At 43.3% G+C, this 25,619-nt stretch overlaps 1 protein-coding gene across 3 annotated transcripts in view; it reads left to right on the top strand.

The window, feature by feature from the left end:
* Dnah12 (dynein axonemal heavy chain 12) overlaps positions 1-25,619 on the top strand; it is a 175,954-nt gene that overhangs the window by 129,437 nt on the left and 20,898 nt on the right. For all 3 annotated transcript variants that reach the window (XM_037208770.1, XM_037208769.1, XM_037208768.1), the window contains 10 exons: positions 1,606-1,820; positions 2,472-2,664; positions 4,185-4,377; positions 7,571-7,743; positions 9,466-9,606; positions 12,702-12,860; positions 19,580-19,724; positions 21,622-21,772; positions 22,067-22,320; positions 22,511-22,651. In XM_037208770.1, the coding sequence (XP_037064665.1) occupies positions 1,606-1,820; positions 2,472-2,664; positions 4,185-4,377; positions 7,571-7,743; positions 9,466-9,606; positions 12,702-12,860; positions 19,580-19,724; positions 21,622-21,772; positions 22,067-22,320; positions 22,511-22,651 (1,765 nt within the window). The remainder of the gene's footprint in view (positions 1-1,605; positions 1,821-2,471; positions 2,665-4,184; positions 4,378-7,570; positions 7,744-9,465; positions 9,607-12,701; positions 12,861-19,579; positions 19,725-21,621; positions 21,773-22,066; positions 22,321-22,510; positions 22,652-25,619) is intronic.

Here is a 25,619-nt window from a genome sequence, read left to right as displayed (position 1 = left end):
CCTCCCCCAGCTCCTCCCACCACAGTCCTCCCCCAGCTCCTCCCACCACAGTCCTCCCCCAGCTCCTCCACCACCATCAGTGCTCCCCCAGCTCCTCCCCCAGCTCCTCCCACCACCATCAGTGCTCCCCCAGCTCCTCCCCCAGCTCCTCCCACCACCATCAGTCCTCCCCCAGCTCCCCCCACCACCACCAGTCCTCCCCCAGCTCCTCCCACCACCACCAGTCCTCCCCAGCTCCTCCCACCACCATCAGTCCTCCCCCAGCTCCCCCCACCACCACCAGTCCTCCCCCAGCTCCTCCCACCACCATCAGTGCTCCCCCAGCTTCTCCCACCACAGTCCTCCCCCAGCTCCTCCCCCCACCATCAGTCCTCCCCCAGCTCCTCCCACCACCATCAGTCCTCCCCAGCTCCTCCCACCACCATCAGCCCTCCCCCAGCTCCTCCCACCACCACAGTCCTCCCCCAGCTCCTCCCCCAGCTCCTCCCACCACCATCAGTCCTCCCCCAGCTCCTCCCACCACCACAGTCCTCCCCCAGCTCCTCCCACCACCATCAGTCCTCCCCCAGCTCCTCCCACCACAGTCCTCCCCCAGCTCCTCCCACCACCATCAGTGCTCCCCCAGCTCCTCCTCCACCACAGTCCTCCCCCAGCTCCTCCCACCACAGTCCTCCCCCAGCTCCTCCTCCACCATCAGTCCTCCCCCAGCTCCTCCCACCACCACAGTCCTCCCCCAGCTCCTCCACCACCATCAGTGCTCCCCCAGCTCCTCCCACCACAGTCCTCCCCCAGCTCCTCCCACCACCATCAGTCCTCCCCCAGCTCCTCCTCCACCACAGTCCTCCCCCAGCTCCTCCCACCACAGTCCTCCCCCAGCTCCTCCTCCACCATCAGTCCTCCCCCAGCTCCTCCCACCACCATCAGTCCTCCCCAGCTCCTCCCCAGCTCCTCCCACCACCACAGTCCTCCCCCAGCTCCTCCCACCACCATCAGTCCTCCCCCAGCTCCTCCCACCACCATCAGTCCTCCCCCAGCTCCTCCACCACCATCAGTGCTCCCCCAGCTCCTCCCACCACAGTCCTCCCCCAGCTCCTCCCACCACAGTCCTCCCCAGCTCCTCCCACCACCATCAGTCCTCCCCCAGCTCCTCCACCACTATCAGTGCTCCCCCAGCTCCTTCCACCACAATCCTCCCCCAGCTCCTCCCACCATCAGTGCTCCCCCAGCTCCTCCCACCATTGTACTTTCCTGTCTTTTTGTTTTTGCTTTGTGACCACTGGGTTTAGCCAGGGACACTTCTTTTACTTTTTGTTTTAATTCTTAATTTTTTGAGAATTGCATACATGAATACTGTATTTATGCAATATCTACCCTTCCCTCTTCCCCCTTCCATTCCTCCTATGCTCCCCTCCCTGGCAAATTCATGACCTCTTCTTTAGATATTATTGTTACATAGTATACATATATAATCACAGGGCTTTTATGAAGATAAATCTTGATGTAAAATACTTCATAACAATTGATGGCAACATTTACTTAAATTTTACAGATTTTAAGAAATTACAGCATTTATGTATTCCTCTTAGAATTTTCTTCTATTTCTAGGCCCCTAATGATTGATCCCCAGGGTCAAGCCAATAAGTGGATCAAAAACTCTGAGAAAGAAAATCAGCTTAGTGTTATTAAGCTATCGGATACTGACTATATGAGAACGTTGGAAAACTGCATTCAGTTTGGGACTCCACTTCTGCTGGAAAATGTCGGTGAAGACCTAGATCCCTCTTTGGAGCCTTTGTTACTTCGACAAACATTTAAACAAGGTAGAACTAATGAAAGAAAAACAATACATAAACTTAATATGGTGATGGTGATAATGTAGTGTATCGTTGCTATGTAGGGAAAGAAACCCAAAATAAGCTTTTAGAAGTGAATCTCCATGGGGTATCCTAAGGTCAGAACTTCAGCCTCTTTTGCCTTATCCACTACTGCCTGAATTCTAGCTCTGTTGAGAGCATGATCCAGTTGAAGCCAGACTGAAATCCCCTTGTCTTATGATGGTTGATCTCAGAAAGTCCATTAATTATGAATAATGACAAGAATGTAAGCCAGAATTGAATCTAGGTGAACATGACCCACTATGCATCTTTCTGCTGATGAACATTTATCTCTGTCAAGTTCTAATACTTTGGTGAGCTTTGATCATATAAAAATTTTGGAATCACAGTTAAAATTTGATAGGAAAAAAACTCAAAAAGTGTATTGATTTACAAAGGTCCATGACAACCAGAGACAATGTCCTCCGTTGCTCCAAAATGAGTCCTACTGTATAATTGCTTACTAGTCACGTCTGCTTTCTAGTTCAACTTACTTAGACCTCTTTGTTTATAACTTAGGTAAGGCCTTAAAAGTACATTGGGAAAGAGGCTAAGTAACTTTGCCTTGTTTATTATCTGCTTTTTCCTGAAATATAGGTGGCATTGATTGCATCCGACTTGGTGAAGTCATTATTGAATATTCTTTTGATTTTAAATTTTATATTACCACAAAACTGAGAAATCCACACTACATGCCAGAACTGGCTACAAAAGTATCTTTGCTCAATTTCATGATAACACCAGAAGGGCTTGAAGATCAATTACTAGGCATTGTTGTTGCAAAGGAGAGGTATGTATTTCTTTCTTTCTTTCTTTCTTTCTTTCTTTCTTTCTTTCTTTCTTTCTTTCTTTCTTTCTTTCTTTCTTTTTTTTCAAGCTTTCAGGCAGTTTAGAGAATATCTGTAGGCCATTAGTATTTTTGTGTTGTGACTATTTTGAAATGACTAAATTTTATATTTTGTCATTATATGTCAGGCAGTTATATAGTCCTTTAAAATAGCTTTTCGGTAATAACTTTTAAGCCAAGTCATGTTATATTGGTCTTTTACTATAGATAATGAGATTCAGAATACATACTGTGACTTCTATCAGACTAAGCAAGAAATTTTGTCCATAGTAATGTAGGCCATAGATATAATCAGAAATGTATTCAAAGACTCCTATACACAATATTAAATTTTTAAAATGCCTGGGGTAGGGTGTGAAAACAGGATATAAAACTACATATGTAAAATAAGTAATGTTGTATTTAAAAAATTGATGAATGAATCTCTGTGTTGAAAATGAAAAAAGAAAGGAAAAGATTAAGAATATACCTGAATATTAGCAGTTGTTTGACCCAGTGTGTAAGAGCATAGGTAACCTTTGTGGTTTTTATTGATACTTTGGTATTTTTCTGTTACTAACATACACTGTTTTTCAAATGAGGAAAAAATAACAATGCCCAGAAAAGCTCAGGAAAGAACAGCTCTGGAAGAAAACAGTTAATCCAATTGAAGCTTAATATGACATTATTAAGTGGTATGTTGAGTGAAATCAATTAAAAGTATATAAAAGTAGCTTTGTTCCTTCCGAAAGTTAAATATAAACAAGGCCCGTGCTATAATACACCCTACACAAGATGGTATTATTTTGAAGTGTGATCTCATTTTTGTTCAAAGCCAAGGTGTTAGAAAGAAATCTCCTACTTGGAGTCTTTTTTATTTTCCTGTATGTAACCAGCTCTGCCATAAGGATTGATCTAACTCACTCTTAGAGTTGCTGTCACATTTTAAGTAGGCAAATGATGTTTTCTTTGTTTAAACTTCTCAGCTCAATGTTTGTATGAGCCTTTTTATTTCCTATTGCTGTGATCAGATACATTGACAAAAAGGAACTCGGGAAGAAGGGTTTATTTTAGTCCACAATTCCAGCTTACAGTCCTTCTTAACAAGGAAGTCACAGCAGCAGGAGAGTGAATGAGCCAGTCACATGACATGTGCTAGAAGAGAGCAATAGGTACATGCATGCCTGCAATTGCTCCCTCTCTCCTTTTCATAGTTCAGGGTCCAGCTCATGAAGTGGTGGCCAACCTAATGTAGATGGTCCCTCACTGAGACTTCCTTCCTGGGCAATTCTAGATTATGTCACATTAACCATTAAAACCAGCCATCATGGTATGCAAATATTTCCCCTTACCATAATAAAATTGATTAGGTTTTGTTACAGCTATAAAATTATTCAAATATTCACAAACTTTTATATACGATATTTACATAAAAATTAGATTAATTGCTACAAATTTACAGCAAATGTTTCTGTCTTTTTTAGACCAGAATTAGAGGAGGAGCGGAATGCTCTTATTCTTCAGTCTGCAGCTAATAAGAAGCAGCTAAAAGACATAGAGACAAGGATTTTAGAAACATTATCATCTTCAGAAGGAAACATTTTGGAAGATGAGAGTGCAATAAAAGTCTTAGACTCTGCCAAGATGATGTCTAATGAGATAACAAAGAAACAGCAGGTGAAAAGAAAGACTCCCGGAAATGTTTGGATTCTAGCGTTCTAATTGGTTTCTTGTCTCTGAGGAAATGCTGTTAAGTAGGCTTTCAAGAAAAGAAAAATTGATAAAATATGAAAACTTAGAAACTAATTTTAAGCTCAGAGGATAGATAGTATCTTACTGTTGAATTTCTCTAAACTTAGTTCAATCCATACATTATCTACACATGGAAGAAATAAAGTTAATAGTTACATGTGCAGTGTATTAGGTTTGTTTAGCTTTAGTTGACTCTCCATCTAAAAACTGAACTTTGAAAGTTGTCTTATCCCAGTTAGTGGTTGGAATTTGAGCTGTGTAGAGATAAGTCCTGAATGGCTGAGCAATAAGTGGTTCATGTGCTTATTGGAGAGAGAGAGAGAGAGAGAGAGAGAGAGAGAGAGAGAGAGAGAGAGAGAGAGAGAGAGAGAGAGAGGGAGGGAGGGAGAGAGGGAGGGAGGGAGGGAGGGAGGGGGAGGGGGAGGGGGAGAGAGAGAGAGAGAGGAGAGGGAGAGGGAGAGGGGAGAGGGAGAGGGAGAGAGAGAGAGAGAGAGAGAGAGAGAGAGAGAGAGAGAGAGAGAGAGACATAATTGGCAGGTGGAGAGAGCAGGCCGGTGGTCTACAGCCAATAATGTATTCCAAATTCATCAAACAGGCAGGTGCTATTTTTATAGCACATCTTTTTACCCCAAAGATGTGTTTATTTATGAGATGGGGAGTCCGAGGCCAGCTTTCTGGAATTGTTCCCTCCTTCTGCGTTAATGAAGCCCAGTCTTCCTGGTTACTTCTACTACTGCACAGTGTCACAAACTTTCGGCTGAGTCTTTTGTCTCTGCCTCCCATTTTACCACAGACATTCTGACAAATGGGAGCCACCTCATCTGACTTTTTACATGCGGTCTGGAGAGGAGCTCAGGTTATCAGGAAGTGCTCTTACCACTGCACCATCTCATCATCTCAATTCCGGACTGGCCCCCTCTAAAACATTTGTTATTCTTTTTTTCTTTCTTTTAAAAATATTTTTAATGATTTTAAAATTTTTCAAAGATTTGGTTTTGCGCATATATATATGAATGTTATGTCTGTGCACTACATGCATGCCTGCTGTCTTCTGAGGCCAGAAGAGAGTGTCAGGTCCCTGGAACAGGAGTTAGATGGTTTTGAGCTGCTATCTGGGTCCTGGAAAGTGTACTCAGGTCCTTCACAAGAGCAGCTAGTACTCTTAACTACTGGGCCAGCTCTCCAGCCTCGGTCACTTTATTCTTATAGATAACAGAGGTTGCATTAATCACTCAGCATCTTCCATCTGTCCCCCTTCCAATGCAGCTCCACTCTGGAACAAGTGTTCAAGAGGTTTGGTTTTATATTAATGCATTGATAAAGATCCTTTCTGTCAGGTGTTTGGTCCCTTACTTTACATTTTTGAAGAACCAAAGAAGGTAGTGTCTTAGAGAAATTTTTGAAGAACCAAAGAAGGTAGTGTCTTAGAGAAGTATCCCGCAGCAGCTCACATCTGAGACCATGGCCGAGATCTCTGTGGTGTCTTCCCAATTCCTCTGGAACTGACTCTCAGAGAGGAGAGATGTCCTTGTTTGTGTTCGGTTGCTGTGATGAAGTGCTGCCCACAGCCAACACGGGAAGGAGATGTTTTTTTGGTCCACAGGTTACAGTCCATAATCAGGGTTAACCAAAGCAGGGGCCTGGAGGCAGGACTGAAACCCAATACATGGTGGCTCCCCCTCCAGAGCTTGCTCAGCTTGATTTCTATTCAATGCAGGACCACCTGCCCAAGCGTGGCGCTGCCAAAAGGAGAGAGTGGGAGTGGAGAGAAGGAAAGTGGGTCCATATGGTAGGATGCTTCTCTACATAAAATACTATCAATTCTCAGTGGCTATTAGCTTTTCTTTAGTCAAGACTGAGGTTCAGAACTTTCAGACCATTTGTGATTGCGTTTTATCAATTTGGGGGAAACTTCAGAAAGAATAGAACTCCATTCAGATTGGCTAAAAATAAAAACGTCTACATTAGAATATTTCTTTTCCTCTGACATGATCCATCAAGGGCTGAAGGATGAGCAGAAGCACTGTATACCTGTGCTGTCTCTTCCTTACTAGGGCTGTGTGGTCCTTCTCTACAGTGGGAGTGGGGGGTGGGTTAGGGAGGGCTGAGGGTGGGAGGAGGGAGGACAGGGGAATCCGTGACTGATATGTGAAATTAAGTTAATTATAAAATAAAAATACTATAAAAAGGTCAGTCTCTTAGCAAAACTTCTGTCCTTATTTCTGTATGCATTTGTCTACCATTTAGAAAACTACACAGAGAAATTTCCCTTTATCTGCTAGCACTTAGGACAAGCACCATCCGACTGAAGTTCTGAAGTGCTTGAAGTTCTAACTCTCTCAGGACACCCGACTATGTAGTTACAAATGGGGTTATTCTATGTAATCAAGCCTGCACAGGCTACCCACTCAGCAATGGGCAGATAGGACGCCATAGCAAAACAAGGAAAGTTGGTTGGGGCAGCGTTCTAAACATTTCCCCATAGAATGAATATCAGCCTAGCCGACTGGGTTGTCAAAGTGAAGAGCTATTACCTTAGGGAAGTTTTTTTCTTCTTCTTCCATGGTTGAATATCTATGGCACAATTAACTGCAAAGAGGTTAAATGTGTGAGAGACTAGTTGAGGAATGTATTCTCAGTGTATATAAAACCATTAACTATTAGACAGTTGGGGTTTGTACTGAGCTATAGTACACATGGTAATGTCTTTAACATGGATATGTGCACCACACTGTTATCTATCCCCGCTTCCTCTTGACCTATTAAAACAAAAGGTGGTAAGTAACTGATAGACACATGCTAGACTCAGAGACTGAGAACTCATATTCTTCAGAGAGTAGTGGTTGGTGGGCGATCACACTCTTAATCTATAGTGTAAAGTTCATCTGTTTTCCTTTCCTCTTTCCTGACTCTCACCTTCCTCTTCCTCCCTCTGTAATTCTTCCCTTTTCCTTCCTTTCTTTAGCTAGAAACTCTTCTCTTGTAGAATGCACTTAACTTGAGTTCATGTAATTTGTTATTGAGTTAAGGGCTTTTCAAATATATAGAAGATTCATTATATGAATAATATGAGTAAGACACTCCCTATTCATTCATCTTGATTTTCCCCTTCTACCAGGTGGCAGAAAAAACCGAACTCAAGATAGCAGAGTCCCGAGAAGGATACAGACCCATCGCGAAACACTCATCGGTGCTGTTCTTTAGCATTGCAGATCTGGCTAACATTGATCCCATGTACCAGTACTCTCTCATCTGGTTTGTGAACCTCTATATCAACTCTATTCACGACAGGTAAGCATTTCCAGTCTTCCCCATTCTCCCTAGATTAGATTTTTCACCATCCTTCCCATTAAAAAACAACTGAATTATTGTTTGCGGTTACTTCTGTGGTATTTTCATTGTAGGACATTAAGTGTGAGGATGTGAAAGAAGGGGAGAAGAACAAAAGAGAGACAGCTAAAGTCTTCCTTTTAAAACGCTGTTTCATGCACCGAAGATCTACATGTGTAGGGCTGCCCTCACTAGGTAGCCCTGAGTGATCCAGTACTTGCTATTAGCCCAGGCTGGCCTCAAACTTGTGGCAGTCATTCCGTCTCGGTTCCTTGAGTGCTGAGATTAAAGCATGTGGCACCACACCTCGCTCTTCTGTCTTTTAAGTATTCCAATGATGCTCAAGATTTCTTCCTTTCTTTCTTTTTCTCCTTGGTTTTGATTTTTTAAGACAGGGTTTCTCTGTGTAGCCCTGACTGTCCTGGAACTCACTTTATAGGCCAGGCTGGCTTCAAACTCAGAGATCTGCTTGCTTCTGCCTACTAAGTGCTAGGATTAAAGTCATGCACCACCACCATCCGGCTTCAAGATTTCTTTTTGCTGACAATTCTAATGTCTCTCTCCAGCTTTGAGGTGTCAAAAAGGCTGTACCACATTTCTACTTATTTGCTAATTTCACTCTAATTGATTAAGAAATGTATTAGTTACTTTCTTTGTTGCTAGGACAAAATACCTAGAAAAAGCAACTCAAGACAGGAAGGGTTTATTTTAGCCCACGGTTTAGAGGTTCGTTGATCTGGGGAAGGCCTGGCGGAAGGGTGTGAGGTGGCTGGTCACACTGCTGCCCAGTTCCCTTCCTTCTCCAGCCCATTTCAATTAACCAATATAAAAACTCCCTCACAGACATTCCCAGAGGTTAGTTACATCACGGTCCTCCATCCATCAAGCTGACAACAAAGTTTAACTGTCACAATAAATGTATACATAGGCTTTAGGATCATCCGATCTCACTTTTACTTCATACCAGCTACAGGACTATAGAAAAGTAAGCTACCCTTTCTATAATTGCCTCAGTTTCCCTTCTTTGTAAAACAGGAATAATATTTGTCTCTTCTGGTCGTCTGGAGAATTAACTGAACTGTTTTCAAAGTGTTGAGAACAATGTCTTGTGTTCAATAACTTCTGTACTTATTAAGTAAAAATGTGACTTGAGCCCATGTGTGTAAGAAATTTCTATGTGAGCTCTTGGTAGAACAATATCTCCTGAATAATTAAAATCCCTGAAATTTCCCAGTGTGACTTAGAATGTGAATTCACACAGTGCTCATGATGGAAGAAGGTTAAGATGGAGAAATGACATGTGTTGTTTACATGTTTCAGTTATGATATGGCGGAATTAGAACTATTGGCAATTACTCAGCTTTGACAAGTTTTACATTTGTATTTGTGAGATTTCAAATGTTTCTAGTGATGAGTACTTTAATAAATTTAAAACTTTTTTTTTTTTTTTGGTTTTTCGAGACAGGGTTTCTCTGTGTAGCTTTGTGCCTTTCCTGGAACTCACTGTGTAGCCCAGGTGGGTCTCGAACTCACAGAGATCTGCCTGCCTCTGCCTCCCAAGTGTTGGGATTAAAGATGTGTGCCACCACCGCCCAGCAATTTAAAACATTTTATAGGTTAACCCAGGTCACTTATTTTTCCTATTTTTGTTTGATAACGTATTTCTCTTTTTTAAAATTTTAGTAACAGATCCAAAATTTTGGAAAAGCGCCTGAGATATTTAAATGACCACTTCACATACAACTTATATTGCAACATATGCCGATCGCTGTTTGAGAAGGACAAGCTATTGTTCTCCTTTTTGTTATGTGCTAATCTTCTTCTGTAAGTGACTTGTGTTTTCCTGTTATAATACTTTAAAAATGTGCCTTGGAATATAATCTACAAAAATGGCTTCTTAGAGAGTAGTACAATGTCTTGCTTGGTTTAATTCATTATTTCACTCACAACAATAGTTTCCACAACCGTGTTGATATTCTGGTGTTTATTTTTAATTTTTAACATTTATATACTACATAAATGTTCACAAAATATAACACAGAGCTCAGTCAACTCACAAAGGTAAAATTGGAAATAGAATGGTCCCATCATTCCTGAATCTGTTCTGTACTTCACCCCATACTCCCTCCACAGGTGACTACTAGCCTCTTCTCCAATATTGCAGTTTAGTTTTGCTTCTTTATAAACAGTATCCAAAAGCAGGTATTCTGTCTGCTTTTCCCCTCAACATCATCTAAATAACAATACTACAGACGCTGCTGTATGAAGGTCTTGGTGCTCTAGTGCACACACTTTCATTTGGAAGGTATCTAGAAAGAAACATGCAAGTTATTGCCAGATTCCCCAGTTTGTATCCAGTGAGAGGTCAAGCTCCTGTGGTTCTTGGTCTGCACCAAATTCTGTATTCTTCTCTTTGCATCAATGTCCTCAGTGGCCAGGATGATGGCCTTGAACTCACAATCTTCCTGCCTCAGTCCCCCAAATGCTGGATCATAGGTATGTGTCGTCTATTGTCATCTTCAAAATACATTCTAGTATGTGATAAGCGTTGTTCCTTTGTGGTTTAACTTACATCTCTGTGACGATAAATGATGTCAAGCTTCACACACACACACACACACACACACACACACACACACACACACACACACGCATACACACACACACCAGAGTTTTAGAAATCTGTATCACTTTCCTTTTTTTCTATTGGTTTTTTGTTTCTAACTGGCTTACATGAGTTCTTCATATAGTCTAGATCCAAACCCACTAACAATGTGTGATTGTCACTCACTATCTAGAATGCCTTTTCATTCTCTTAATTAACACAAATCTTAATTTTAAAATTGTCTGGTTTTCAGTCTGTGATTAGTGAAAACACTTTGCCCTCAGTGCACTACCATAAATATTTTCATAAGTATCTTTAAACCTCATTATTTTCTCTTTACATTTAGATCTAAGCCAGAGGTAACAGATCTGTGAGCATAATCTAAAATGGACGCCAAGTTTTACCTTTTATCCATATAGCTATTCGCTCATTAAAGTCAGACATTATTCCAGTAGGTCTGCCTTTTTATATTGCTCATTTTCCTAAAGCCATAACAAACAAGGATATAAAGAAAAACTATGTTTACTTGAGACCAGGATGTGTGTGCTCTGAATTTAACTGGAATTTATTGGCACTCCATTCTTATCTTTGAGCACAAACAGTGAGCTCATAAAACCACCTTAAAATTTCATTTACCAAAGATATTGATTCAACATAAGAAAAAAATAAACGTGACTAGGGAGATGTTTCCATGAGTAAGACACTTGCTGTGTAAGTGTGGGGACCTAGACTTGACCAAGTAACCACGGAGAGCTGGCATGGTAGCTGCATCTATAATCCCAAAGCTCCTCCAGTGAGGTGGGAGACAGAGACAGGACACCCTAGATGCTCCTGGACCAGTTAGCCTGGCAAATGAAACAGCAGACGAACAGATCCTGTCTCAAACCAATTGTACAGCAAAGACCAACACCCCAGGTTATCCTCAGACTGCTAGACATGAATTACAGCAAATGTGCCTATTCTCATGTGAGTACACACACATACGCACACACATACGCACGTGCACACATACATACACAGAGAAAGAGAGATTTAAAAAATAAAAAAAAACAAATTAGCTTGTATTTTGTACTTCAATTTTATATTGCTTAAATTTTAATCCTTGTCATGAATTATATCCTTTTAATAATGTCACTTCAAAACACAGAAATATTGTATCCACTGTAGGTACTTAAGCACCTCTCTCTTTAGAAATGTGCTGTGTACAGGGTGTGTGCTGTTTTGTTTTTTTTTTTTTTTGTTAATTAAACATGCACTCGATCGCTCTCTGCCCCCCCATCTAAATTAAAGTGTGTGCAATCCCTTTTTTTCTGTCAGTAGTAGTGGGGTTGAGTCATTGCTCCATCCTGCCACCAGCCTCCTGAGTTTTCAAGGACCTCTGTGAGGTACAGCTGGGTCATTGATCCTTGGCTTCACTACAGGAAATAATTTCAGGATGAGCCACTATGAAGCAGAGTTGGAGTTTATGAAAGATGGATTTAACACAGATTTTAACACGGGAGTTAATAGAAAGTGGGGTGCTAAGGAAAGCAATAAGACACATACAAGTGTGGGTATGGGCTTCCCAAGAGAGTTGCAATTACATGTCATTACAGTAGCAGATAGGCTGGTTTTGTTAAGTTCTGAGGTTACATCTCAAAGGGTTTTGTTTTCAGTAAATGAGAACATAGTTCCCAGTGTGACTTCCATGGGATTAGGCCTGATACAGTAAAATCCTAGGCCACAAGGTTACAATGTTTCTGCCGCACTCAAAGACTAAGCAGTCTGGTTTGTGAGACTCCCAGACTCCTACTCCCTTCCCAGTCCCCTCACTTTTCTACACCTTTTCATCCTTCCCTCTCCCTGCCTTGTAAATGTGTGACCATTGCTTCACCCCGACATTCTTTGCTGTAGCATAGGTGAAGAGTCAGCTTTACCTGAGCAGAGGTCCCTAAGGAGCCGCACCCCTACAGCCGTGCTCAGCGTGCTGACTGGTCTCTCTGCTGCTGCTGCTGCTGCTGCTGCTGCTGCTGCTGCTGCTGCTGCTGCTGCTGCCGCCGCCCTCCTTACCTCTGCTCCCGTCCCAACAATAGCGCCTGCCCGCTTCGGGTTTTACCACCTCTGCGCTGCATCCGCATCCGGAAGCAGCGTCACCGGGCAGGTAGCTGAGTCAGCCATGTCAGCCACCTGTCTGTCTCTCAGGGGCTGCATTCTGCACAGTCTTTTGCGGTGTCCACAACAGTTGTTGTTTCGTTGGTGTGAGGCTATGATACAGAAGTTGATGGCATCCTGCTTAACAGCAACCGTTTACAACGGCTATTGTTTGGGAACACAGGGCCAAGAAAGAGATCGAATACCAGGAACTCATGTTTCTTTTAACTGGAGGAGTAAGTCTCAAGAGTGCTGAAAAAAATCCTGCTCCGAAGTGGCTGCAGGATAAAAGCTGGGAGGAGATTTGCAGAGCAAGTGAACTTCCTGTCTTCCAAGGACTCAGGTAATTGTGTCCATTTGAAGACTTACATTGAATGGTAATACTAAACTGGTAATCTACATTTTTTCCGTGGTTAGTAGAAAGACAGGCTCTTCGCATAACGTGACACTTCACATAGATGTAAGGAAGTTTTTGGGCAAAAGCATGGTCTCCGTCATCTATCCCAGTATACCAACGATGAAAGAAACAAGTAACAGTGGCCACACTGGGAAGAGACAGAGGGGTCCAGGGACCCCTCCCCAAGTCTGTATTCAGAGTGCTGATGTGAGGTTTAGTCTACAGAGACAGACTTAGAGCAAGAGTACGTTTAATTAATTAGTCCTAGTGATACTGAGGAAGTGAGGTTCTTAAGGTTAAAAAAAGGGGTCTCTGAATGTGGCAGAGGATCCTGGCCTCAGGTGGGCTTTACCCCAGGAGTTAGGGTATACAAGCACACACACACACACACACACACACACACACACACACACACACACACAACTTCCACTGAGTCCATGGCTATAGGTTCTTGTCTTATAAACTTGAAAAATGAAATTCCTGAACCCCAGAGGGATGAGCTTTGGAAGTTTTGGTACAAAACTTAATATAAAGCTTACTATAAAGAAGGCAGGGCTCCTGGACAGCAGGAACAGATCCCAGGGAGCAGGTTGCTACTGAGTGTCTGGCCTAGGAAGGTTTTTTATCAGGCTTATAGCAGAAACTGGAATGAGTCATGGGGGGATGAGCTGGTCAGTCAGTCAGTTCATCCAAGGGTGTTCAGATGCCTCTCAGTTCGCATTGCGTCCTTCAGACAATTTCCAGGCAAGAGTGTTCATTTAGGAGAAAAACAGATAAGAGACAAGTAGGAATCAAAGCCCACCCTGCTTTTTCTGATGTTTCTAGCCTCTGGCCAGAACAGAACCAGAAATCTTTCCAGCTGCTGACCAACCCCTGCTCTAAACTACCTGACCGATTTCTGTCTCCTGCTCTCATCACTGGTACAGGTGTGTCTTATTGATCCAGTCCTGCAAAGTGGCCCAAAGAAATCTTTACCAGTGTCTTGACAGCTGGATGATCACTCCTGTTCCAGGAGCCACCTGGCCCTCATGGACAATTGCCCTTACCTGGAGGGTGAGGCAGGGTGTCCATCCTCCGAGGTTTTGTTCTTCTTAGCACCAATGGTGACTGCAGGCTTACACTGTAACTTGCCTCTGCACCTTCAGCCTTGAAGGGGTTGAGGCTGGGTAGACAGATGCTCCTCCAATTCCTCACATGAAGACCTGAGAGGTGATTATAGGTGGCCCAGAGTAAGAGACAGGCATGAAACAAGGGCAAGATGCCAGGCGTTGATCGTTAGTCACCTTTTGGGCCCAAGTGGGGAGTCAATACATTGTCAAAATCCGTTTCCAAGGATCTTTTTCATAAGCATTTCACAGACGGCAGCTCCTGCATTACAAAAAGTCAAAGCCAGTGTGACTTCACCGCGTAGCCTTGAAGCTAACATTTAAGTCACCATAACAGAAACACAACCTGTTGTACTTACACTCTGGAAGGTAATGGTACAGGGAAGTGTCCTGCCCAGCCACTCCCTCATTACCCCCCCCCCCCATGGAGCTTTCCGACAGCTGGAGGCTCGACCCTGTGGGCAAAGGAGCTAAAGGGAGTGGACTGCTAATAGCCGCTAACTCAACAGCTAAAAAGAAACAAGACCTCAGCTAAGGGAAAGCACCCCAGGTCAGTGGTTCTCAATCTGCAGGTCGAGATTCCTTGGGGGTGTCCAATGGCGCTTGGGGGGGGTCACCTAAGACCATCAAAAAGCACAACTATTTACATTATGATCCATAGCAGTAGCCATGAAGAAACACTGAAAATAATTTTGTGGTTGGGGGTCACCACAACATGAGCAACTGAATTAAAGGGTCACAGCATTAGGAAGGGTGAGGACCACTGCCCTAGATGAAGAAAGTGGGAAGAACAGGCAACCTGAGAGGAGCATCTTGGCAACCAGAACTGAGAGGAACTTTCTAACAAGTGTCTGGACATTGGAAGACCCGACAGCGAGCATTTGGTGAGCCCCAGGGCTTCTCCTCTCTGGCGAGGTTCGCCTCTCTTGCCTGATTGTTTTCTTCACTCGGTTTTCAAGCCCATTTAGTCAACAAGGGCCCAGCTGGTACTCTGTGAACTTGGACTTCAGGGCGGGGGTGATGTAGAACTAGATGGAGAAGAAGGCAGACTGCCTATGCTTATGGCTTCTGTACTGGGTCGACAGATGACTTGAGCCGGCCTCCAGGACCCATCTGCTACCACAGGCAAAGGACCTGTTCCTGTATCAGCCTCCAAGGCTCCACGCTTCAGACTTGGATGGCAATCCATCCCACAAGCACTTTCCAGCCTCCAGATATTAAGACCCTTGCTGCTCTAGAAGCCTGCGGGGTCGCAGCCCTCCGCAGCCTGCGGACTTGTTCTGGCATCTGCTCGTGATTTCTAGAGCTGTGCTGCTTCTCAGACTTGCAGCCGCCTCACTGCTCCCGGGAGTTCAAACCCAATCATTTAAGTCCCAAATGGCAATCTGTTTTCAGTTGCGTGATCCTGTTAAGGATTTTAACCCCGAGTTTGCAGTAGAGTTCCTCACCATTAATAACCTTTGCTATCTGCCTGCTCTATTCTTGTGGAAATGTGGGACAAGAACCAAGCTGGAGACAGGAACCAGTCTCCAACAACCACCTCGGCATCTCAGCAAAGGCATGGTAGAGAGTGCCCAAAAGTTCTTCATTTAAAAAAGCCATCTTCGATCCTGCCCCCGAACTTCCCTTCTGGACAAGAGGTGAGTGTCTGGGCTCAGCCTAGATCCCATCCCTGGGCACCAGCCACTCCGGGGAAGACCTGTCTAACGTGGCCCCAGGTTCTGGCCACCGGGCAGGTAACCTTCTAGCCCTACGGGGAAGGCTCCCCTTCTCCAAGACCCCCGGAAGACCCTGCAATCTCCACGCCCTGCCCCACGCCCATCTGCCCGAGACCCCAGCCACCTCCTGAGACTTAGAGACCAGCCCCCAGCTCCCATCCTGCCCCGGACTTCCCTTCTGGACAAGAGCGCCCATCCTGCCCTGGACTTCCTGTCTGGACAAGAAAGAGAGACTTCCTGAATCTGTCAGCTCTGTCTGGACCAAGTGTGCTGATAAGACCAAGAACAAACCACAAGGAGATAGGCAGATGTCAAGGCAGAAGTACACACAACAAAATGAAGAGCAATACAGCATCACCAGAACCTAGCCCTCCTCTACCATCTAGACCTGAACATCAAAAATTGGAAGAAGCAGAAGAAAGTAGCCTTATGAGTAACATCATGAAGAAGGTAGAGGCTTATATAGAGGAAAAGACAAAAAAAAAAAAAATGGGAAGAATGCTATAAAAAAACTAGAGGAAAGGATAAATAAAGTAGAAGAAAACAATAAAGTCCTGGAAGAAAATCATGAAAAAAGCTATCTTCTCTGTGAGGGATGAGGAATGATAATAAAAGTAGAATCCAGAAATCTGTGATTGACAGTGTCAGAAAGAGAAGTCTGATGGGTGTGACGCCTCCACGCTGTGGCCTTAGATTATTCTGTAGAGACTGAGATGGTGTCCCTGGACCTTTATATCTCAGCAACCTTTCTAACTACAAAAATGGTCTCAGTGGCCTCAGTATTCGTTTCCTTTAAGGGTTGTATGGGGGGGGGAAGCTTTCATTTAATTGTTTCATCAATCTTTAGCCCTGAGGTGGGGAACCCTCCCCCCCTTTTTTTTAGAGAGACAGAAAAAGAATTTGACAAGAAAGGGGATTATCTTTAAAACAACAACAACAACAACAAAAAAAAACTCCCAATTAACTGTTTAACTGAAATAGCACTCCTGAAGCATCTCCATAGAGAACAATCAGCATCTCCAGGCATGGTGGAACATGTTTGTAATCCCAACACTCCAGAGACTGAGGAAACAAGATTGGCTTCAAGGCTAGCCTGGTCTAAATGTGAATTCCAGGCCAGTACAACAGAGCATGAAAGTGCAAGTAATCCATAACACCCAGCACACAGAATGTACTTCAAGTTGATGAAGTAGAGGTGTTGATGTATGTGTGTCATGAACATGGAGATCTTCAGGTCACTCACATTGCTGATGATATCCTTGGAGTCTTTTCTTTGTGGAAAAGCTAGTCAGGATCAGTTTGATCTGCCAATGTGAGGTTAAATTGGTCACTTGCCAGAGCAGAGGCATCTGGGCTCTGACTCCAGACCTTTTTTACTGAAAGCTATGGGCTAAATGGCAGCCATTGATGACATTGAAAAAAACCAGTTCTGCATTGGTACAGGAGACCACTTCCTAAATATAACACCAGTAGCACAGACACTGAGAGCAACAATTAATAAATGGGACCTCCTGAAACTGAGAAGTTTCTGTAAGGCAAAGTAAATAAGATAAAACAACAACCTATAGAATGGGAAAAGATCTTCACCAACACCACATCTGACAGAGGGCTGATCTCCAAAATATGTAAAGAACTCAAGAAACTAGACAGCAAAATATCACACAATCCTTTTAAAAAATGGGCTACAGATCTAAACAGAGAATTCTCAACAAAAGAATCCCAGATGGCCAAAAGACACTTCAGGAATTGTTCAACATTCTTAGTCATCAGGGAAATGCAAATCAAAATGATTCTGAGATACCATCTTACGCCTGTCAGAATGGCCAAGATCAAAAACACTGATGACAGCTTATATGGAGAGGGTATGGAACAAGGGGAACACTCCTCCACTGTGGGAGTGCACACTTGTACAGCCACTCTGGAAATCAGTATGGTGACTTCTCAGAAAATTAGGAATCAACCTATCTCAAGACCCAAGGATACCACTCTTTGGCATATACCCAAGGGATGCTCAATCATACTACAAGGACACTTGCTCAACTATATTCACAGCAGCATTATTCATAATAGCCAGAACCTGGAAGCAACCTAGATGCCCCTCAACCAAAGAATAGATAAAGAAAATGTGGTACATATACACAAAGGAGTACTACTCAGTTGTAAAAAACAATGACATCATGAAATTTGCAGGCAATGGATGAAACTAGAAAATATCATCCTGAGTGAGGTAACCTAGACTCAGAAATACAAACATGGTATGTTCTCACTCATAAGTGGATACTAGATGTAAAGCAAAAGATAATCAGACTACAACCCACAGCTCCAGAGAAGCTACCTAACAAGGAGGACCCTAAGAAGGATGTATGGATCACCTTGGGAAGGGGAAACAGAGGAGATCCTGATGAGTAACTGGGGGTGAGGGGGTGCAATAGAGGGGAGGGGATGGGGGATGAGAACATGAGAGAAAGAGATGGTTGAGCTGGAATAGGGACAGAGTGGGAGAGCAACAAATGAGGTATCTTGATAGAGGGAGACATTATGGAGTAAAGGAGAAACCTGGTGCTAGGGAAATTCCTAGGAATCCACATTAGACTAATCCAGATTAGACTACTAGCAACAGTGGTGAGGGTGCCTGAACTGGCCTACCCCGGTAATCAGATTGGTGAATACCCTAACTGTCATCATAGAGCCTTCATGCAGTAACTGATGGAAGCAGATGCAGAGATCCACAGCCAACCACCAGGCCAAGCTCCATGAGTCCAGTTGAAGAGAAGGAAGAGGGATTCTATGAGCAAGGGGGGTCAAGATCATGATGTGGAAATCTACAGAGACAAGTGAACTCTCGAACTTTAGACTGACAGCTGTGGAGCCTGCATGGGACTGGACTAGGCCCTCTGCATACAGAAGACAGTTGTGTAGCTGGGTCTGTTTGAGGGGCCCCTAGCAGTGGGATCGGGGTCTATCCCTGGTGCATGAGCTGGCTTTTTGGAGCCCATTTCCTATGGTCGGACACCTTGCTCACCCCTGATGCAGGGGGAGGGGCTGGGTCCTGCCTCAACTGAATGTACCAGGCTTTGCTGTCTCCCTATGGGAGAACTTACACTTTTGGCAGAGGGGATAAAGAGAGGGTTAGTCAGGGGGGAGAGTGGGAGAAGGAATGAGAGGGGGATCTGTGGTTGGTATGTAAAATGAATAAAAAAATTTAAATGAAACAAACAAAAAAACTATTTCTGGTTATTTTACTTTTCTACATATTACTCTCCATTTTCTTTTACAATGGTGCTCTTCTTTGTGAAGATGTTACAATTTTTATGTCCAGGGAGCAATAAAAAGTGGCATTTCTTTTCAAGATTGAAATAATACCATGGTACATTTGTCAGGGAAGAACTCACAGCCGGATGGAATCAACTGAGTCTGTGGTCACTGAGGCCAGAGTCCTACAAGCTGCCGGAGAATCATATCAGAACTCTGACTAGAGCGGCGTTGTCTGAATCAAGGCCTCTGGCTTCTTCTCTCACACCTTCTACTTAGCCAGAATGGTTTATTTACCTGTTCCTAGATAGAATGCATTCCCTGCCTCCCCTCAACTCCTGAATCCTAGCAGTCAGGAGGCAGAGGTAGGCGGATCTCTAAGTTTGAGGCCAGGCTGGACTAGAGAGGGAGTTCCAGGACAGCCAAGACTGCACAGAGAAACCCTGTCTCGAAAAACAAAACAAACAAAAAGAACAACTCCTGTATTCTAGTAATTTTAACATGGTCCCCTTGATGTCTTGTTTCTTCCCTTGCTCAATCATCTCTTAAGATATTTCTCAATGAAAAAATAATTATTTTTTTCCACTAGGGAGCATTTTTGTGAGCACATAAAGGAGTGGCAGGAAATCTATGACAGCAAAGAGCCGCACAATGTGAAATTTCCAGAACCAATGGATAAGACGCTGAATGAACTGCAGAAAATAATAGTTCTTCGGTGTTTGAGGCCCGATAAGGTAAAAGACAAATTTGAGATCCAGATAACCTGCAATTTATGAAGCACCAGTCTGAACACAACTGCCTTGGGGTGCGTGATGACACCGTTGTCCATGGTGATGGGCCTCTTAACCAGCAAACACTGTGTAACCAGAATCTCAGGTTTGCTCTGACTGGTATGGAAAACCTAGAGACAGCAATAAGCTAGAGGAAATGAACTTACTCACAGTTTTAGCCAGAGTGGGAAGAAGGAGGGGGAAAAAAACCCTCCATTTCTCTGTGTCTTGCTTATAGAAAATATAGCAGGAGGACCACCATGAGTTCCAGGCTAGCCTAGGCTACAGAGTGAGACCTTGTTTCCAAAATCCTAAATAAAAATAAATATTTTAAAATTTAAATGTAGAAAAAAGCATGTAGAATTGGGCCAGAAAGGGTTATGTTTTGGGATGCTGTGCAATGTCTGTATAAGCTAAGTGTTAAAACGTTTAAAAGCTGTACAAGTAGCCGGGTGGTGGTGGTGGTGGTGGCGGCGGCGGCGGCGGCGGCGGCGGCGGCGGCGGCGGCGGCGGCGGCGGCGGCGGCGGCGCACGCCTTTAATCCCAGCACTTGGGAGGCAGAGCCAGGCGGATCTCTGTGAGTTCGAGGCCAGCCTGGGCTACCAAGTGAGTCCCAGGAAAGGCGCAAAGCTACACAGAGAAACCCTGTCTCGAAAAAACAAAAAAACAAAAACAAAAAAAAAAAGCTGTACAAGTTTACGAAGCTAAAAACTACCATAAGCTAAGGGTAATTTCTTCTTGGAGAACAAAGCACCTTGGTGAACTGACCTAATAAGATTCTTGCTTTTCGTCTGGGGACACCTGTCTGTGTGTCACAGACGGGCTCTCTGGAGGCAAGTGGAGTTAGTCCCACCTCTTGTGGGGTTACTGCTTTGCCATCCATGCTTTGAAGGCTGAACTTACTTTACATACCATTGGACTTACCTCCCTAGAACTCACAATACTTGTTGATTTGTTAGGGTGTCTCTAGCTAGAGCAGGGAACTCTTGATGGTGGGAACCCATATCTTGTTTTGCTGTGTATCTTCAAGACTTAAAGCACTGCGCAGGCAGGTATTCTATGGTCAGTCAGTTTCTACAAAGTGGGTTGAACTAACTTGAATCAAAACATGTGTCACTTGGGGCTGTCCAGACTGACGAGTCTGAGGAAGTGGGTCCTGAGATGGTGAAGCTGGCAAGTGGCCAGGGAGCCTGGGAGACCTGAGACCCAAGACAACACTGACAGTGCTGCTCAGATCCAGAGGCGGTCCAGAAGACATCTGCCCTGCCCTTTGTCCTGTAACCTGTTACGCTGACTGGATGAGACCTACCCACACCGTGTTACAGAGGGAAAACTCAGCTTTACTTAGTCTACTGATCTAAATATTAGTCTCAGCGAAAAAGTGAAGACTGCTATTTGACCAAATATTTGGTTATTGTGGCCTTAAAAGACATCTTTTAGATAGGTGTCTTGTCTTTCTGAGTTCTGTGGCTAGACTTGGATAGTTCCAGGGTTTAGGAGCTCCAGTTGTCTGGAATCGAAATCTCCATTTCACATGTATAACCACAGAAGTGCCACACCAGTGGAGCTGTAGGGACTAAGAAGACCGTGCTGCTCTCCAGTGAGACCTGTTTCATTATGTTTAAGACTTACTTGTATTTCTTTATCTGTAAAAAGATAATCTCCTTTGTCCATTTTGCTTTGGAATGCTTTTCTGGTCCTCAGTTTATAGATTACTTCTTACATATTAAGGAAATTAATGGTTTTCTATGATGCACTGTATGCCTTTTGGAAATGATACTCTATTTTTTTGTTTGTTTTTCAGTAAATCTATGGTATGCAGTAAAACTTTCTCAAAAGACTGTATCTTCTCTATCCCCAGATAACCCCAGCTATAACAAATTATGTAACTGACAAGCTAGGGAAAAAATTTGTAGAACCTCCACCATTTGATTTGACAAAGAGTTACTTGGATTCAAATTGCACCATTCCCTTAATCTTTGTGCTGTCTCCAGGAGCAGATCCCATGGCCAGTAAGTATATATACTGTAACACACACACACACACACACAATTTATTTTCTGTGTATGGTTTGCCTGCATATATATAAATGCACTGCATGTCCAGCATATATTGTAAACTTATAACTTATAATTAAAAACATTTTGTTCAGCATGCATTTGTTATATGTTTATAACTCTGTTAACGAACCCGGTGGTTAGGAGCGACAACAGGATTTTCCATGATAAAGCACACGTGCGCACACAGGAACTGTAAGCTGGACTAGAGTAGCAGTGCTGTCTGTCATTTGTCCCCGTCCCTTGTAGGCCTGCTGAAGTTTGCAAATGATAAATCTATGTCCGGAAATAAGTTTCAAGCTATTTCCCTGGGCCAAGGACAAGGGCCAGTTGCCGCAAAAATGATCACAGCTGCAATAGAAGAAGGAACTTGGGTTTGTCTACAAAACTGTCACCTTGCTGTTTCCTGGATGCCCACACTGGAAAAGATATGTGAAGACTTTTCACCTGAAGTCTGCAATTCAACTTTTAGGCTTTGGCTCACAAGCTATCCATCTCCAAAAGTATGTTTCTTATGATAGAGTCTAGTACATTTATTTAGCTATTATACCGTATTTCTTAATTAAGTTTTAAACTCTTAACCTTTTTGGAATATTCTGCTCCTATACTCCTTTGTTAATCCACTGATGTTTGCATTTTTAGGGCTCGAGATTGTCATCTTTCATAATACTTTGTTTGTTTGTTTTGTCTTAGTTCCCAGTAACAATTCTACAGAATGGAGTAAAAATGACTAACGAACCTCCCACGGGTCTTCGGCTAAATCTCCTTCAATCATATCTTTCTGATCCAATTTCTGATTCTCAGTTTTTCAAGGGATGCCCGGGCAAAGAACTGGTAATGTTCAGCTTCCAAGACTCCCCAGTTGTGTTCTTATAGTAATGAAACATGCTAATACAAGGCTTTTATTTAATATGTTTTCTAAACTGGGTATATTTTCTAACATAACAAAAATTGTTTCTATATGATTCATCATTTTCTTCTCAGTAGTTTATATTCTGCTTATGACATAGTAGACACGGAAATAAGTATTTTTGAGTGAATGTAATTTAGTCTATAAACTAAAGACAAGAGTGTTTTAGATTATATAACTTAACCATACTTTCAACAAATATGTGTGTTGGGCATGTCCAAAAGTACTAGCTGTGAAGCAAAGAGAACACAGATGCAGAGAAGTACGCCTTTGAAGAACTTGCGTTCTCGTCATAATGGTTTCAAATACTAGGTTATCCATTGTATAACTAAAACCACTTCACGGTCAGACATCATGGTGCATGCTTGTCACATCAACATTCGCGAGGCTGATGCAGGAGGATTGCTACAAGTCTGCGGCCAGCCTGGATTACATAAGCAGTTCTAGGCTAGCCTGGGCTACAGATTGAAACAAGTGTTGCCCACATGCAGAATGAAACTAGATCCCACCTCTCACCCTGCACAAAAATCAACTCTAAATGAATCAAGACCTGAAACTCTGAGAATTTTAAAGAAAAAAAAAGTGAGGAAACACTGTAAGATGTGGACATAGCCGAGAACTTTCTAAATAGGACTCGAGTAAGTCAGGAATAATGCCAGAAACTGGCAAATGAGACATCATGGAACTAAAAGCCTTCTGCATAGCAAAGGAAACCGTCAATCAACTGAAGAGACAGCCTAGAGATTGGAGAACACCTTTGCCAGCTATATATCTGACAGAGAATATCTAGAGCATACAAAGAACTTAAAAAACCTCAACAAGAAGTTAATCAACTCAGTCAGTAAATGGGCTAATGAAATGAACAGTCTCAACGGACAAAATATTGAACGTTCAATAAACATGCGAAAAAATGTTCAACCTCTAGCTATCAGAGAAATGCAAATTAAAACTACATTAAGAGGTCCTCAGGGCTGGAGAGATGGCTCAGCAGTTAAGAGCACTGCTGTTCTTCCAGAGGACCTAAGTTCAATTCCCAGCACCCACATGGCAGTTCACACCTGTCTGTAACTCCTGTTCCAGGGGATCTGACACCCTCACACAGAAATACATGCAGGCAAAACACCAATGCACATAAAATAAAAATAGATTATATATATATTTAAAAAAAGAGTTTCTGTGACCCAAGTTAGAATAGCAGACGTTAAGAAAACAAATGAGAGGCTGGAGAGATAGCTCAGTCACCCACATAGGGTGTCTCACAACCATCTGTAACACCAACTCCAGGGAATCCAGCACCCTCTTCTGGTCTCCATGGGCACTGCACACACATAGTGTACATACAGGGAATCATACACATACATTATACATAAAATAAAAAAAAATTAAATCTTTTTTAAAAAACTAAAATTAGATCTATCATACAGTGCATGTGGGTCTTTATTCCAAGGGCTCCAAGTCAACACATCACAGAGACCCCTGCACACAGTGTTTATTGCAGCACTACTCACAACAGCCAAGTTGTGGAGCTGTGGTATACAGACACAATGGACTTTTTCAGTCGTAAAGAGTAATGAAGTTATATCATTTGCCAGAAAATAGATGCAGGGGATATCAACATATTAAGTGACCAAGTCAAAAAATACTTTCTCCTATTTGTTTTCCTCCATGTTGTGTAATGAACCATGCATTTGTATGTGACATGAAAGCAGAAGCAAAGCTGTCTAGGGAAATGAAGGGAGCAAGCCGGGAGGATGATGGGAAAGAGAACATATAGCTGCAGAGGAAATATGCTAGTTGTACAACATAGACTCGCATTAAAATGCCCTCAGGTACCACAGTACGGTGACAATAGAGAGATTCTCTCATGTACCACAGTACCGTGATGGTGGAGAGATGCCCTCGGGTACCACAGTACCGTGATGGTGGAGAGATGCCCTCGGGTACCACAGTACTGTGACGGTGGAGAGATGCCCTCGGGTACCACAGTACCGTGACGGTGGAGAGATGCCCTCGGGTACCACAGTACCGTGACGGTGAAGAGATGCCCTCGGGTACCACAGTACCGTGACGGTGGAGAGATGCCCTCATGTATCACAGTACCATGACGGTGGAGAGATGCCCTCGGGTACCACAGTACCGTGACGGTGGAGAGATGCCCTCATGTATCACAGTACCGTGACGGTGGAGAGATGCCCTCGGGTACCACAGTACCATGACGGTGGAGAGATGCCCTCGGGTACCACAGTACCGTGACGGTGAAGAGATGCAATGAAACAATAAACCCAACCCAGCCAACACATGGGTGACTGAAGCGCACAAACAGTTCTCAGAAGGTGACGTGCACATGGTCAGTAAACACGTGGGAAAACACTCAACATCTTAACCACCAGGGAAATGCAAATGAAAAACACATAGAAATTTTATCTCATCCCAACCACAACGATTATCACCTAAAAGCAAGAAAATTGCGGATGTGGATAAAAGGGAACCCTTTTACACACTGCTTGTGGAAATGCAAATTGGTTCAGCCACTGCGGAGTTAGTATGAAGATTCCTCAAACTAATGTGACCATGTGACCCAGCTGTGCCACTTCTGGATAAAGTCTGTCTTCATTAAGGTTTCTATGGCCGTGATGAAACACATAACCAAAAGCAAGCTGGGGAAGAGAGAGTTTGTTTGACTTCCACTTCCACACTGCAGTCAGTCATGGAAGGAAGCCAGAACAGGAACTCAAACAGGGTGGGAACCTGAAGACAGGGGCTGATGTAGAGGCCATGGAAGGGTGCTGCTTACTGGCTTGCTTCCCGTGGTTTGTTCAGCCTGCTTTCTTCATTTTTTGTTTGTTTGTTTGTTTTTGTTTTGTTTTGTTTTTGATTTTTTGAGACAGGGGT

Source organism: Peromyscus leucopus, chromosome 9 (genome assembly GCF_004664715.2).
Source record: "Peromyscus leucopus breed LL Stock chromosome 9, UCI_PerLeu_2.1, whole genome shotgun sequence".
Classification (NCBI taxonomy): domain Eukaryota; kingdom Metazoa; phylum Chordata; class Mammalia; order Rodentia; family Cricetidae; genus Peromyscus; species Peromyscus leucopus.
This window is presented reverse-complemented; position numbering and strand designations above follow the sequence as displayed.